The following is a 16,218-nucleotide window of genomic DNA, read 5'->3' on the forward strand; positions in this document are numbered from 1 at the left end:
GTTGTCGCTCCCCAACGTGGCGAGGCAGGGCTATAAAAGAGAGCGCTCGAGGTCCCAGTGCAACATCGAGACCTCAGGGCAAACACCAACCTCCGCCGCCACCTTCGCATCACAGAGGCTGCGCCGCAACATTCTATCCAAGATGGGCAGGGTGAGTTAAGGCAAAGCTACATCAAGACTTTGGCTTTTAAGTCTGGTTTTCTGACTGGGCCTTTGGATTGAACACCTCTATTAGTTGAAATGTAATTCTTGACTAGACAGGCAAATTTGTAGTCTGCCTCTCTTGCCAAGTCAACTGGGATTGGCCATGCCATTGGTAGTGTAGTGGTTCCCATAGCTGAGTTTCACGCTACTGGTATGGGATCTACTGTGTTCCCATTCAATGCCACTGGCAACTGGTCCAGGATGTTAGTCTGCCGTTCTCGCCAAGTCAGTTGGGATAGAAAATGCCATGGATAATGCAGTGTTTCACGGAGCTGACTCAAGTATCTTTTGATTCCCACTTAATTACTGATCGACAATCACCCTGCCTCTGACTTGCAACCGGTCCGAGGTGTAGTCTCGAGCCTTTCTCTCCAATTCAGCTGGGATAAAATGCCATTTGTAGTGTATTGTAGTCATTCACATAGCTGACTCTCGAGCATCTCATTTCGATTCCTACTAATTTCCCTCTTGACGATCCCCATGCAGTTGACTGGTGACCAGTCCAGGGTGTAGTCGCTAGCCTTTCTCCCCAATTCAGCTTGGATAGAAAATGCCATGTGTAGTTATTCATATACCTGACGTTCGGTAGTGTGTAGAAAATGCCCGAACCGATCTAATTGTTCATTGGACAATTTTGGGGAATATTTGAAAGCCATTTTCTAATTTTACTGCAGCAAATATTCAATATTATCTCGTCCGGCAGATCGTCTTCTACGAGGACAAGAACTTCCAGGGCCGCCGCTACGAGTGCGACAGCGACTGCTCCGACTTCCACACCTACTTGAGCCGCTGTAACTCCATCCGTGTCGAGAGCGGCGCCTGGGTGGTGTACGAGCGGCCCAACTACATGGGCTACCAATACGTCCTGACCCGAGGCGAGTACCCGGAGTACCAGCGCTGGATGGGCCTCAATGACCGTCTCAGTTCCTGCAAGATAATCCACTTTGTGAGTCAAATTTGTCATTGTCCTTGTGGTAACCTCAGTCATCTGTAGGGCTTGAGCGCTTGAAAGAGGAAGTGTTGATGCTGCAGGGGAGAGGTTCAAGTTCACAAACTACAAATACTTTGTGAAAGTAGATTTTTCAGGTATCTGTACTCAAATATTTATTTTCCCAAGACTTTTTACTTGTACTCGCTGCATCTGAAAACAAATGCCTGCACTTCCTTCTTATTTTCATAAAATAGGATTGTTATTTTTTTCAACTTCTGTGAGAACACAGGGACCAGATGTTAAAGGCGCCCAAAACTCAATAACTCACATAACTACAGGTTGATGACATGATCGTTAGATTTTATTGTATTTTTTCTTCTGGCAAGTTTAGGTTCAAACCGTCATGTCATCAACCCATAGTTATGCTAGTTATTGCAGCATACACAGTTGTGATGTAGATTTTGGTCAACAGCAGAGGGCAATATTGCCAAACATGGCGCCCCACTGAGATGGAGGAAAATGTATTAATTAATCCATTGTATTCTTCTTCTTCTTCTATGAACGCAATAGCAATCATAATACAGTGTTTAGACGATTGGGGGCACATGCAGCCTATTCTTGCCCGAGACTTTGGGGGGTTTAGTTCCCCTTAAACAGTGGGGACCTAACAGACTAGGATAAGTAAGATATTCCCCACCCGTGCCCCCATTTAAGAGAAGTCTTTGATGTTGTCAGCGCCGTGTGTGATGGAAGCATTGCGAACAGGCTTTTGTTCAGCTAACCCAACGCCTGCGGCTACATTCAGGGTCAACACCAGTCAGACCCACAAAGATCAATCTATTTTGACAAGGCCCATGTACGATTGATTGCGTATGTCCAACCAAAGGGCGAATCAAAGCCACTAGCCTCTCTGGATGATGTCCGATCACGGGTTTGCGGTGTCCTTCCGAGTCCTTTCCATGACTATCGCCATTACTCCCATTATTCCAGACCAGCGGGGGCCTCTATAAGATGCAGCTGTACGAAAAGGCCGACTTCGGGGGCAAAGCTTTCGAGGCCACGGAGGACTGCCCCTCGCTCCTGGAGAAGTTCCGCTGGAGGGAGGTGAACTCGTGCAAGGTCTACGACGGCTGGTGGGTGTTCTACGAGCACCCCAACTACCGCGGGCGCCAGTACTTCCTAGAGAAGGGCGAGTACCGCAAGCCGGGCGATTGGGGCGCGGCCAGTGCTGCGGTCCAGTCCTTCAGGCGTTTAACTGAATGAACCCATTACCAACCCGTACCATCGACATGTTACCCTACGATCTGTGACAGGAAATGAGATTTTGAACTGAGGTTGAAAAAATAAAAACCTGTCCAGAAAGCAGACCAACATGTCTCGAGTTTTGTCTGTGCAGTTTTGCAAACATTCAACATTTTCGTTTATATATTTTATGTCCTTCGATTCACATTCTAATAAGTGAGTGGAAACTCGTTCAGGGTGTAGTATGTACACTTTTGTCCCAAGTCAGCTGGAATAGAAAATGCTATTGGTAGTGTAGTGCTTCACATAGTTGACTTTCATGTGGTGGACTTATTGTGGGGTGATATGGCTTGAACCCTACTTTGGAACCATAACCTTGGCTTCAAACTCTAATTTGAAAACTCAACCTCTGGGAAAACCCCAACCCAGACTCGAATCCCTAATCTGAACCCCCAACTTCACAGGTGTCGAACTCCAGGCCCGGGGACCAGATCCGGCCTACAACATCGTTTTATGTGGCCCGAGAAAGCAAATCATGCATCAACTTCATATTTTTTCTTTTATAAAATACCCAAATAGCAAATTGTCTTCTCTTCTAATAACATTGAGATATTGCAAGCATTTTCTGTTACCCATCCCCCTTCAGAGTGACTGGAATCGTTTTCACTTTTTGTTTTTTTACAAGCTTCAGATTTAGATATAACAAAACAGTTCTGGCTTAAATTATGAGCAAAATAAATTCCATATTATGACAGTGTGATCATACAGTGTTTAACTAACGCATTCTGATACGAATTATAATTTTCCCAGTAATAAATTTTTTACAATGACTATGTACCAAAGAACACATCCACTCCCATTTACGCTGAACGCACCTCACACACTCGCGCAGCTGCCACGTAAACATGAATGGCGACTGCAGCGCAGCACGGTGGCTGACTAGTTAGAGCGTCAGCCTCACAGTTCTGAGGACCTGGGTTCAATCCCCGGCCCCGCCTGTGTGGAGTTTGCATGTTCTCCCCGTGCCTGCGTGGGTTTTCTCCGGGCACTCCGGTTTCATCCCACATCCCAAAAACATGCATTAATTGGAGACTCTAAATTGCCCGTAGGTGTGAGTGTGCATGGTTGTTTGTTTCTATGTGCCCTGCGATTGGCTAGCAACCAGTTCAGGGTGTACCACGCCTCCTGCCCGATGACAGCTGGGATAGGCTCCAGCACGCCCGCGACCCTAGTGCGGAGAAGCGGCTCAGAAAATGGATGGATGGCGACTGCGGCCGCACTGAATGGGTTGTCAAATACGACATTTATCCCCTCGACATATGAAGCGTGTTAAGACGGGTTCGTCCTGGAAGTCACTCACAAAATCTGACACTCTTGAATGAAAATTAACTTTCGTTCGAAAACTGTTGCCCGACACCAGAATAAGTGCGTTCGTCATGCAGAAATGAACTAAGTCCAGTTCACTTTCGCCCAAAATATGAACTAGTTGTTGAACTTTCATTCATTGAAATCGTTCAGGTTCAACACTGCGTATGCATGTTCCTTTCCTTTAGCTCACTGGACAATAAATTAGATCATCTCCAAATGGAATGAACATCAAAACACACAACGGCCCTCCTTCGTTCGGCAGGGAGATGTGCGAGCACGTATCCGCACGTCTGCCGGCTTGCTCGATCAGCACCAACACTCCACTCTTCACCAGCCACAAATTCATGTCTTGAAATAAACATTAACATGCATGATCGCCCATTCTTATATTGTTTAAAATTTTAAAAAAAAACATTTTTTTAAACTTTGAAGCAATGTATTATTCAAGTTTGAGAAGTAAAAAAAAAAAAAAAAAATTCATTGAGTTATCAAGATGATATTGATTGCACAAAGTACATTTATACATCATATCTCAATCTCATTATACTTGTGTATAGTGACAATAAAAAGGCAGTAAAGCGCCTGTGTGGGTTTTCTCCGGGTACTCCGGTTTCCTCCCACATTCCAAAAAACATGCCTGGTAGGTTCATTGAGGAATCTAAATTGCCCGTAGGTGTGAACGTGCGTGCGAATGGTTGTTTGTTTATATGTGCCTTGCGATTGGCTGGCGACCAGTTCAGGGTGTACCCCGCCTCTCGCCCAAAGTTTGGCGGGTTAGGCTGCAGCACACCCGCGACCCTCGTGAGGATAAGCGGTTCGGAAAATGAATGGATTGATGTACTGTATATATATTACATACAATATATGAGAAGAAATGATATGATATTAATTATATTTTATATGACTAAATAGGCATTCTCTTATATGACCAGTTAGATATAAAATACAAGTGTATACACTATACATACATAGGGGGTCCCCGCTTCAGCTTTCCATCAGTTTGGGGCTCCACGGTCTGGACATTGTTAAAGGCCCTTGATATAAACCATTAAAAAAATTTATATCGGTTATCGGTGGGGAAAAAAAATAACAGTTATCGTTCATCCCTAAAGAAGACATTTCATTTAAATGGGTTCGCAGGCATAACGGCCCTCCGACGGAAACCATAACTATAATGTGGCCTGTGAGTCTCAAACCCAAACCCATTCTTGAAAGTTTGAATCAGTTATGTTGACTTGAAACCCTTTTTAAAACTAACTCAAATAAAACCCTGACTTTGGCTTGAAACTCGGACTTGAATTGAAACCATAACCTTGTCTTGCAAACACCAATTTGAAACCCTATTCCTATCTTGAATCCTACTTTGAAATGTTAACCCAGGTTTAAATCCCAAATTTGAAAACCTAATGGGTGTTTAAAAGCCAAACCCTGGATTGAAACCCTCTTTTAAAACCCCAATCCAGGCTCAAAACCCTCATTTTAAACCCTAATTTGAAACCCTAATCCTGTCTTGAAATCCTAACTTTAACTTGAAACACCAATTTGAAACCCTACTTTCAAACGTCAACTCTGTCTTGAAACTCCAATCTGAAAGCCCTACCTCTGGCCTCAATTTGAAACCCAATCCTGGTTTGAAACCATAACCTCATCATGTATCTCCAAGTTGAAACCCTACTTCGAATCCCTAATCCTGCCTTTAACCCTTTGTTCAAAACGTGAACCCAGGCTAGAAACCTTCATGAAACCCTAACTTGAAACCTTAAGCCTGGCTTTATATAATAAGTCTATGATCCATGACAGGAGATGAAAAGTTTTGGAACTGTTTGCTCGACAAAAAAAAAAAAAAAGCCTACTCAGAAAGCAGAGCGAGATGTGACTGATTGTGAAGTTTGTCTGTGTATTTTAGCAAACATTCAACAGTGGGTTTTAGAATGATACATTAAATTGAGGCAAATTGCTCAGTCAAACTGGAGGACCTTAAAGTTAGTTCAGTTCCTTTTAGTGCCGGTCCGAGGTCCACAGTGACAAGTTGAGGGTTGAAATGCGTCCCAAAGGAAAAACAGTTTCCTCCTCCGCCAATCAGGATCAACTGTGCTTCCTTTTGGACCATCAACTCAGAGCAGAACGAGTGCAACATCAGAGGCCAAGGCACTGAGGTCTAAGGCGGGCAGGAGAACCAGCAGTGAGATTCCCAACAAGTCCACGCTGTGATATCAGGTTTTAAGCAGGTTGAACTGACCGTGACCAGACTGAACTCGACGCTGCAGCGCGTGGAAAGGTTGATCACGGCCACTCCCGGCACGCCGGCTGAATGCAGCCAAACTCCGCCCACCACAATCAGGTGATCGCCAATCACATGGGCACCATGCGAATATCTGCAGTGCAATACAACACAGCACAGTTAGCGCAGAATGTTTCATCCGTACATTCCTCAAACCCGAAACCAAACTCAAACCCTAACCCTTGCCTGAGACCCAAACTTCAAAGACCTCCCCTCTTGTTTGAAACCTGAAACCCTAACCCGAGCCTGAAACTCTTACTTGATGCCCTAATGTGAAACCCTGTCTTCAAACCCTATACCAATCTCAAAATCCTAACCCTGTTTTAAAATCCTAATTTGAAACGTTGACCTTAAACTGAAATCCTAACTTTGACTTGAAAACGTGACATCAAACTGTAGTTTGAAACCCTAACACTGGCTTGAAACTCCAATTTGAAACTCTGAAAGTAAATCTGACTTGAGACGTCAAACCTCAATTTAAAACCCTAACCCTTACTTAAAACCTTACCCTGCTTTATTCTCACAAATTGAAAACTTTTTCACACAATATTTTATTCATGCAAAATTTTTACTTTTGCTCCAAAACTTAATTCACAAACGTATTCTCATGAATGTTATGTTTCTTGTGATATTGCAACTTTCTTCTTATTTTTTTCTTTATTTTTCATAACAGTATTACTCTCTCATACCAATCCATCTATCCATCCATTTTCTGTACTGCTTATCCTCACTAGGGATAACATGGAAACTCCACACAGGCGGGGTGGCCGGGATTTGAACCCTGGCCCCAGAACTGCGAGGTAGATGTGCTTACCAGTTGGTCACTGTGCCGCCTTCATACCAATCAAAATTTATTTAGTTATATTTTTGAGAAATTACCCCTTTTTTCTCATAAAATGAATTTTTTTATGGCTTTATTTTCACAGTCATCATGTCAATAATGATTCCTTTCATTGTCGCCCTAATGCTCAGTTGTTGTGAAGTACTATACAAACGGACGTAAACCTTAAAAATATTGAATGTCAAGCCTGTTTAAAGAATTTTAAACATATATCACAATGTCAATGAAGGTGGGACATTGTGTAAAACCTCCATAAAAATGGAATACAATGATTTGCAAATCATTTTCAACCTATATGCAATTGAATATATCTCAAAAACAAGATATTGAATGTTCAAACTAATCAACTTTATTGCTGTTAATATTTACTCATTTCGAATTTGATGCCTGCAACATGTTCCAAAAAAGTTGGGACAGGGGCATGTTTACCACTGTGTTACATCACCTTTCCTTTTAACAACACCCAAGCGTTTGGGAACTGAGGACACTAATTGTTAAAGATTTGTAGGTGGAATTCTTTCCCATTCTTGCTTGAGCTACAACTTCAGTTGCTCAAAAGTCTGGGGTCTTTGTTGTCATATTGTGCACTTCATAATGTTTCAGAACATTTTCAGTGAGAGACAGGTCTAGACTGCTGGCAGGCCAGTCAAGTACTCACACTCTTACACCAAAGCCACGCTGTTGTACCATGCAGAATGTGGCTTAGCACTCACCGTCTTGCTGAAATAAACAGGGATGTCCCTGAAAAAGACGTTGTTTGGAAGGCAGCATACTGTATGTACCTCCAAAACCTGTAGGTACCGTTCACCATTAATGGTGGCTTCACAGATGTGCAAGTTACCCAAGTCATGGGCACTTAAATTCCTCCATCCCATCACTGATGCTTGCTTTGGAACTATGTGCTGATAATCCGGATGGTCCTTTTCCTCGTTGGCCAGGAGGACATGACAGCCATGATTTCCAAAAACAATTTGAAATGGGGACTCGTCAGACCACCGCACACTTTTCCACTTTGCGTCACTGCATCTCAGCTGAGCTCGGGCCCAGAGAAGCCGGCGGCGTTCCTGGGTGCTTTTGATATATGGCTTTCGCTTTACATGGTACAGTTTTATCTTGCATTTGTAGATGTAGCGATGAACTGTGTAAACTGACAATGTATTCCTGAGCCCAAATGGCAATATCCTTTACACAATAATGCCGGTTTTTAATGCAGCGTCGCCTCAGGGATCAAAGGTCAGAGGGATTCGATGTTGGTTTTCGGCCTTGCCGCTTACATTCTCAGAAGTTTTTGATGACATTTGAGACCGTGGATGATAAAATCCCTAAATTCCTTGCAATTGTACGTAGAGAACCATTTTTCTTAAACTGATGGTCTATTTGCTCATGCAGTTGTTCACAAAGTGGTGGTTCAAAAGGATTTGCTAATCATTGTGTCAATGTGAGTGCGAATGGTTGTTTGTTTCGATGTGTCCTGCGTTTCTATGTGTCCTGGCGACCAGTTCAGGGTGTACCCCGCCTCTCGCTCAGAGTAAGCTGGGATAGGCTCCAGGACGCCCCCGCGACCCTAGTGAGGGTAAGCGGTATAGAAAATGGATGTATTGCTAGATGTATTTTGCTTTTATTTACATTTTACACAACGTCCCAACTTCATTGCAATTGTGCTTTCGAACTACTGCGTGAGGAACCCACCTGGGACAAGGTGGGAGTTGCACGTCTATCCTCTCCCAGCAGAAGCCTCTCTCATTTGGCTTCATCACCACAACGTCCCCCAGCGGCTCCCCCCTTCTTCCGTGCCCTCCGAAGAGCACCAGCCCTCCCTGGTAGGAACATGCTGAATGGGAATGGCGGGCCTCTGGTGCAGCACCCTCTACTGCCACCTGAAAATAACGCATTGCATGTTGAAAATAAGTCAGGGTGTTTTTCAAATTGGATGAAAAGATTCATCTATAATGATGCATGGATTTAAATTGTATGATCCAACTGAAGTGATAGTGATTAAGCATTTTCTGAAGATGCTAATTACATTTTTGGATGTATACGATTTTTCTCCTATTGCTTAATATGGCTTTTCCATGAAAACGAACACAAATGCATCTTAGGGTCTTCAGAGTTCCTTTTTTTGGTTCTTTTACAAACGGCCCTTCTTGGTCGCTTCTTTGACAGTCATTCTACTAGTGCGCCCTAGTCGTTTTACTGCTGTCTTTACCGTTAATGCCACTGGAGAGAGCCTCATTAATGTTGCTGCAATACAATAGAGGGATCGGTGCGCTGAAGTGCCAGGATGAGGTGGCCATTTTGCTTTCACACAATAGCAAATAGCAAAAAAAAAAAATTTTTCTCAGATATGAATGAATATGTATGAATTTGTGAAAGCGTCAGAACTACTACATGTTTTTACCGTTATTACGATTGTATAAAGACAAGAGTGTCATGAGTTTAATGAGTATTAAGGATCATGTTATGCACTCCTATCCAACAAGTTTGAAAGGCAACACGTAAATTGTGCAACTCACACAATTTTTATGAAGCGGTTTCTCTCTCCAATGATACACTTTTGTTTTTACCTTTCTAAAAATAATTGTATTTCAATGGGCCACCACCATTTGAATTCGGATTATCTTTACGATTTATGACTAAAATTTGTAATCATCAATGACTTTTTGAAAATAGGACTATAAGCATGGCTCTTTCAGCATGGGAGACATTGACAAAGTTACCCATATACAGTGGGTACTGAAAGTATTCAGACCCCCTTATATTTTTCACTCTCTGCTATATTGCAGCCATTTGCTAAAATCATTTAAGTTCTTTTTTCCCGCTCATTAATGTACACACAGCACCGCATATTGACAGAAAAACGGAATTGTTGAGATTTTTGCAGATTTATTAAAAAATAAAACTGAAATATCACACAGCCATAACTATTGAGACCCTTTGCTCAGTATTTAGTAGAAGCACCTTTTTGAGCTAATACAGCCATGAATCTTTTTAGGAATGATGCGACAAGCTTTTCATACCTGGATTTAGGGGTCATCCGGCATTCCTCCTTGCAGATCCTCTCCAGTTCTGTCAGGTTGGATGGTGAAAGTTGGTGGGCAGCCATTTTCAGGTCTCTCCAGAGATGCTCAATTAGGTTTAAGTCAGGGCTCTGGCTGGGCCATGAAGAACAGTCACGGAGTTGTTCTGAAGCCACTCCTTCGGTATTTTAGCTGTGTGCTTAGGGTCATTGTCTTTTTTGAAGGTGAACCTTCGGCCCAGTCTGAGTTCCTGAGCACCAGGATATGTCCAGGATATCCCTGTACTTGGCCGCATTCATCTTTCCTTCGATTGCAACTTGTCGCCCTGTCCCTGCAGCTGAAAAACACCCCCACAGCATGCTGCTGCCACCACCATGCTTCACTGTTGGGTCTGTATTGGACAGGCGATGAGCAGTGCCTGGTTTTCTCCACATATACCGCTTAGAATTAAGGCCAAAAAGTTCTATCTTGGTCTCATCAGACCACAGAATCTTATTTCTCACCATCTTGGAGTCCTTCGGGTGTGTTTTAGCAAACTCCATGCGGGCTTTCATGTGTCTTGCACTGAGGAGAGGTTACCGTTGGGCCACTCTGCCATAAAGCCCCGACTGGTGGGGGGCTGCAGTGATGGTTGACTTTCTAGCACTTTCTCCCATCTTCCAACAGCATCTCTGGAGCTCAGCCTCAGTGATCTTTGAGTTCTTTCGTTCTTTCTTTCTTCTCCCCCGAATGTTCAGTTTGGCCGGACGGCCAGCTCTAGGAAGGGTTCTGGTCGTCCCAAACGTCTTCCGTTTAAGGATTATGGAGGCCACTGTGCCCTTGGGAACCTTAAGTGCAGCAGTCATTTTTTTCTAACCTTGGCCAGATCTGTGCCTTGCCACAATTATGTCTCTGAGCTCTTCAGGCAGTTCCTTTGACCTCATGATTCTCATTTGGTCTGACATGCACTGTGAGCTGTAAGGTCTTATATAGACAGGTGTGTGGCTTTCCTAATCAAGTCCAATCAGTATAATCAAACACAACTGGACTCCAATGAAGGTGTAGAACCATCCCAAGGATGATCCGAAGAAATGGACAGCACCAAAGTTAAATATGAGTGTCACAGCAAATGGTCTGAATAGTTATGGCTGTGTGATATTTCAGTTTTTCTTTTTTAATAAATCTGCAAAAATTTCACCAATTCCGTTTTTTTTCTGTCAATATGGGGTGCTGTGTGGACATTAATGAGGGGTGAAAAAAAGAACTTAAATTATTTTAGCAAATGGCCGCAATAAAACAAAGATTGAAAAAATTAAGGGCGTCTGAATATCTTCACTGTAAATTGGTTACGAGCTTGGTCACGGAACAAATAATACTCATAAGTCAAGGTACAAGTATACTAAACTTTGAGCCCCCCATGATCACAAACACATTTTTTTTCTGTTACTTGGAAAAGGGTGTTCAAAAATAACCTCAGATATTGAGCCATGCATACTGTTTCAACAGACATTATTATCTGATCACATGTAGCAGCCTGTTCTGGTCAATCTTCATTACAAGCATGTTAAATAGCAAATACAAAACACATCACCACCTCAGTCCAGTGCTGCTGATCCAGGTCCAGGAAGTAGCCATCACCTAAAACTGTTTCAGACTCATTTTTCCCACCAAAGACAAACAACAAATCTTTGCCTATAAAAAACAAACAATTAGGTTTGTTTGTGGTATCATTTAAAAGGGAAAATACAAAAACTGCTCTGAGTTTACCTTGACGTGAGACCAAAGTGGCGGAGTGTCTCCATCGAAGTGGTGGATGATCACCTGTACACATCATCTGCTCCTCATGAAGTTCAACTACCTCCTCAGGACCAGGTGAACCTTCAAGATGGAGGGTGACTTTGAGAAGGCCTCCGATCGGGGTGACGGGAGAGGATCGTCCTCCGTATATCACAGCCATTCCCCCAGGAATAGAAGTAAGAGTGTGGTAAAGACGAACACCTGGAGGAAAGCAAAGGTTTTGGTTCATGCCATCAACATTAAAGAGCCCCAAATTCTTATTAACTCACTGAAACTGACTGAGGGTTGTACATGGACGGATCTCCAGCCCTCAAGGTCTTTGAGCAGGACTCGACTCGGAGCCCCTCGGCCGGTCCTGCAGGAGCCTCCGGTGAGCAGTATGTGCTCTCCGTCCAGCAATGTGGAGGCCATCCCGAGAGCCTCTACGCAAACTGGCTCCATTTTCACTATGAGGCTGGCAGGGTTCTGAGGTGGATTTTGGAGTGGCACTGAGTGTAGAACAAAAGCAGTAATGGAACACAGATTCAGCTAAATAACAGGTAAGAGGATTAAGCAACAGCAAGAAGCACCTGCAGGATGGACGAGCAGAGATTGCGCTGTGAGAGAACCTCGAGATGCTGTGAGGATGAAATAGTGCGAGCATTTCTGGTGCCACTCCTGATGAATAGAAGGGATATCATTGCAACTCATGATCGAAAATGACCCTATCGCCTATTTACGACAGTTCCGACGTATGACATTTCGAGGTTTCGAATGGCCTGCGGCGCAAGAAAACCTTATGAAAAACCTTTTTTCATTTGATTGTTTTACGTACGGCTCGTTAAAGTGTTCGTTATCAAAATATTTACGTTAAAGTGTTCGTTATTACGTTAAAGTGTTCGTTATCAAAATATTTACTGTAATTATGATATTCCGAGCTTACGAACGGCACACAACGAAGTAGTTTGCGCAGCGCCATGAGAATGTCATCACATGGAACAAGAAGATGCGGGTTTTTTTCCCCCACTGTATGGCAAGTAATATGAGCATTTATTTGATATATTACTATTAGTAGTGTACTGAATTGTCCATGGACCAGTAAGCTCTTTGTCCTCACTTGTAAGACAATTCAGCGCAGTCGGAAAATGACTAGGCTGCACTAATAGAATGACTGTCATACTAGTGACGTTGTTCCCCCTACTCTATGACATTTCTGCGCACTAGAAATGTGATGTGTACATGGACAAATACAGTGCACTATTACGATATCGAATAATGCTGAGACGGCTTTCAATATTGTTTTATATTTATGGCCTGGAAGTGTTTTTCCTACAAATATTGACTGTATTTATGACTAAACTCCTTCAGTAGCATAGGATCAGTGAGAGATTTCTGACATACAGTATGTACAAAGTAGTGTTACTTTGCCTCCTTAGGAAAGGAATTCATATACGGTGTTGCACTTTTCAGATGCAATGGGTGTGGCCAAAATCAAGTTTCAGCAACATACTGTATGTGCACCTCCAGTAGAGGGAGAACTTAGTAGATTGCATACCAACATGCTACACACGAAACATCTCTATGAATTGAGCGTTATATTTTCTTATCCTGTCTCAATAGCAACTTTTCCAGTGACATAAAGAAAATAATTCGATTCCAGTTCCAACAAAAAGTTTACGTCAATGCTACATGTCAGATTTCTTTGTCATTGTGTTGACACATTTGGAGCTATGGATAGTAAAACGTAACAACAATTATCCCGAAAATGGCTATAATTGAAAATATTGTACCCAAGCTAAGCAGAATATTTATTGACCTGACATCTGACCTTTTTGAGTTTTAACAAAAATTATATGGATCCAGATTATAATCAGATTGTAATCCGTGTAATCAGTTCTGCTCCCCCAGAACACTGTACAGTATTCATCAATGCTTTATGGAAAAAATATATATATATCAACACTAAAACAGACCTCATACTCATCAAAAGGCTCCAAACGTTCCACTCGCTGTCTCTCATCATCAGGAATTAACTTGAGGAAGAACTCGTTCATATCCAAGCACACACACTTTTCCCATCCCTGAATACAACAAAAACAACAATAACACACCATCAATGAATCAGCGTTAATGGATGTAAATAGTTTTAAATGCCATATTTCCTCAAATAATGGCTGTCCCTCCAACTACACAGACCCCAATTAGGGTACCTCATCCGTTTAAGAAAAACACTTGCCTACCTTTTCCCATCAGGAAAAAAAAACAATAACTGTAATGTAATTGCAGTTTCTCTGTTAACAAAAGACATTTAAGCGTTAACCACTCATTTGAACTCCATTGCTAACAAAAATAGCATCTAACCAAGCATGTGTTGTCAACAGTTTCCTGGCGCAGTATTGAAAATGATCTTGCGTGGAGATAGTGTATAGCGACAATGAGCTTTCTAGTAGACTGACGTGATCGCTCCACAATGTTGTATGTGTTCAAGTTAACTGTATGTTTTTTTGGAAAAATGTCATTTTTATTTTGTTTCTAACTCCAGTTTCATTTTAAATAAATTGAAATGAATGGAAACACAATTCATCCGTTCCAGCCACAGAACGTTACATTTACCTTATTTTGATCGCTGTGTGGTTTAAAAATACCCCTCCCTGCCTCCCCCTATCGACGATTGGTTTAAGACACTGCACAAGAATGTTTCTGTCTGCGCCAATGGGGGTACAGTCATATTTACATTCACTGTGGTTACTGTTAGTCCTAAATGGCCACCACCTCAAACAATGCAGCGTGGCTTGTTCCTTGTATTGTGGGATGTGGTGGCCATTATCGGCAAAAAACAAAGATAGCTAAAGAACGGAGCCAATGATGTTTATGCGGCCCGAGAAATAGCAAAATTCTGAGCCTTCTGCAGCCAGGCCAAGACTGTTTGTAAACTGACAATAGTATGTAACTCGAGGTCATTCTTCTTTCCAAAAATTGTTCAGATAGCAAAGTGTTCATAAACTAGGTCGTTTGTAAAGCAACTGCATTTTACTTTCGTCCGAACACACCAGAAATAAAGAAAACAACATTTTAGTTCAAAAAAAAATCATGCAACTAACCGTAGTCGCCATGCTTGTTAGCGAAGCATACACAGGAAGTCAGCTATCCCGATCTCCTTGCGTGGTCACGTGACGTTCTGCATATCTAATGATGTAACGAGGCTCCCCCCCCCATCTCTGAGAAAAAAAATTCTCCCTGGATGAGATCAATAAAGTAACCTGAACCTGATATTGTGGATTTTTGTTTACGTTGCGAGCCAAAATGGCTACCTCTTGAAACAGATGCCTCTTCCCACCTGCAGTTGAGTCAATAAATGTGTCGATACAGCCATTATTTGAGGGACTGTGGTAATAATACTATTGGAGTTCTGCAAATACTAGCCTTGTCAAGGAACCTCTGCCTTTGTGCGTCAGTGTCGGGATATTGTCGGAGCCCGTGCAGAGCGGAATTGAGCTTTAGGAAGTGCTCCTGCATGATGCGGCCAAATGGATCTTGGGGATGGATCTGCTCGTACATCACAAAGAGGGACTGGGGCAAAAGCCTTGCTGCCCAGGAAATGATGTCATCTGACCTAGAGGAGGAACATAATGCTCGTGAATTACGACCGTAATTGTGAAACGGGCCACAAATGGACTTCACAAAAGTACCAGCTCCTAGCTGGGTCATCTCTTGTCACCTAATAAATAATGCCTAAATTTAGGCAATTGTTCCCGCAGTTCAAACACAATCTGCCCATTTTAACCACAGGAATTAGGAACCTTTGGAGGACCATTAGCTGCATTTCCACCTAAAGTTCCAGGATCTTTTTTTCCCATTCCTGAAATTAAAAGGTTCCGATTATATATGTTCAGCCCTGCAAACCAATACCTGGACTTCATAAAAGTACGACTCTTCTTTAGGCCCTGATAAATTGTCAAAATGTACAATTTGTGATGCTCACCATTGTGTTTTCATGTAGGTGAGCACCACTTCGGAAAGAATCAGAGTCGGGGCCGTCGGGTCCAGTCCCGCAATTCCCAGAGCTTCCTCTACATTGGAATCATGTCGCACATCCACCCCAAGCAGGACGTACTGACTGCTAGACACATACACAGGCCCTACAGACATGATCAGCTATGTAGCATAACGTGTATAATTTCACGATATCAATGGAGTATTTCACCTGTAGGAGGAAGTACATGCTGGGAGTCCAACATTCCCGACAGCGACACATTGGACCGGATCAGCGCCGCCTTACGCCGAGTCACGTCTGGGAAATCCACTTCAAACACGATGGCCCGGTTGAGCGCCGCGTCTGCGCGCAGACGGAAATACAGCGAGTCGAACCCGGCGCCCAGAGACAAAATCTACAAAAGATGGATAGATAGATACAAATGGAAGTATTATTATTTGCTGATGTAAAACAATGTGACAGATTGAAGTAAGCTTGCCTGTCTCTTGGCACAATGTTGTGTGACTTGCAGGAAGGTCCGCAAACAGTGCTCCACTGCTCTCCAGCGCACATAGTAGCCCCTACATAGGACATTGTACACAACAT

General features: G+C 42.8%; 2 protein-coding genes across 3 annotated transcripts in view; one reads left to right on the forward strand and one right to left on the reverse strand.

Moving 5' to 3' along the window:
* Nucleotides 1-2,495, forward strand: crygs2 (crystallin, gamma S2). Its single transcript, XM_061692291.1, has 3 exons — nt 1-151; nt 908-1,150; nt 2,126-2,495. The coding sequence occupies exons 1-3, from the start codon at nt 143-145 to the stop codon at nt 2,396-2,398; spliced, it is 525 nt and encodes a 174-aa protein (XP_061548275.1). The 5' UTR covers nt 1-142; the 3' UTR covers nt 2,399-2,495.
* The window catches only part of lcmt2 (leucine carboxyl methyltransferase 2), a 16,202-nt gene continuing 1,066 nt past the window's right edge, over nt 1,083-16,218 (reverse strand). Inside the window, exons 3-14 of one of the 2 annotated variants that reach the window (XM_061692281.1) lie at nt 16,112-16,193; nt 15,844-16,027; nt 15,622-15,778; nt 15,063-15,252; nt 13,613-13,720; nt 12,230-12,317; nt 11,930-12,148; nt 11,631-11,861; nt 11,458-11,555; nt 8,557-8,744; nt 5,985-6,120; nt 5,631-5,903 (exon numbers count right to left, since the gene is read on the reverse strand). In XM_061692281.1, the coding sequence (XP_061548265.1) occupies nt 5,685-5,903; nt 5,985-6,120; nt 8,557-8,744; nt 11,458-11,555; nt 11,631-11,861; nt 11,930-12,148; nt 12,230-12,317; nt 13,613-13,720; nt 15,063-15,252; nt 15,622-15,778; nt 15,844-16,027; nt 16,112-16,193 (1,900 nt within the window). In that variant the 3' untranslated portion in view covers nt 5,631-5,684. Of the gene's footprint in view, nt 1,132-5,630; nt 5,904-5,984; nt 6,121-8,556; nt 8,745-11,457; nt 11,556-11,630; nt 11,862-11,929; nt 12,149-12,229; nt 12,318-13,612; nt 13,721-15,062; nt 15,253-15,621; nt 15,779-15,843; nt 16,028-16,111; nt 16,194-16,218 lie in introns of those variants that run through there. The other variant, XM_061692282.1, reaches the window with a different exon arrangement.

The sequence above is a fragment of the Phycodurus eques genome, chromosome 12, assembly GCF_024500275.1.
Source record: "Phycodurus eques isolate BA_2022a chromosome 12, UOR_Pequ_1.1, whole genome shotgun sequence".
NCBI lineage: Eukaryota > Metazoa > Chordata > Actinopteri > Syngnathiformes > Syngnathidae > Phycodurus > Phycodurus eques.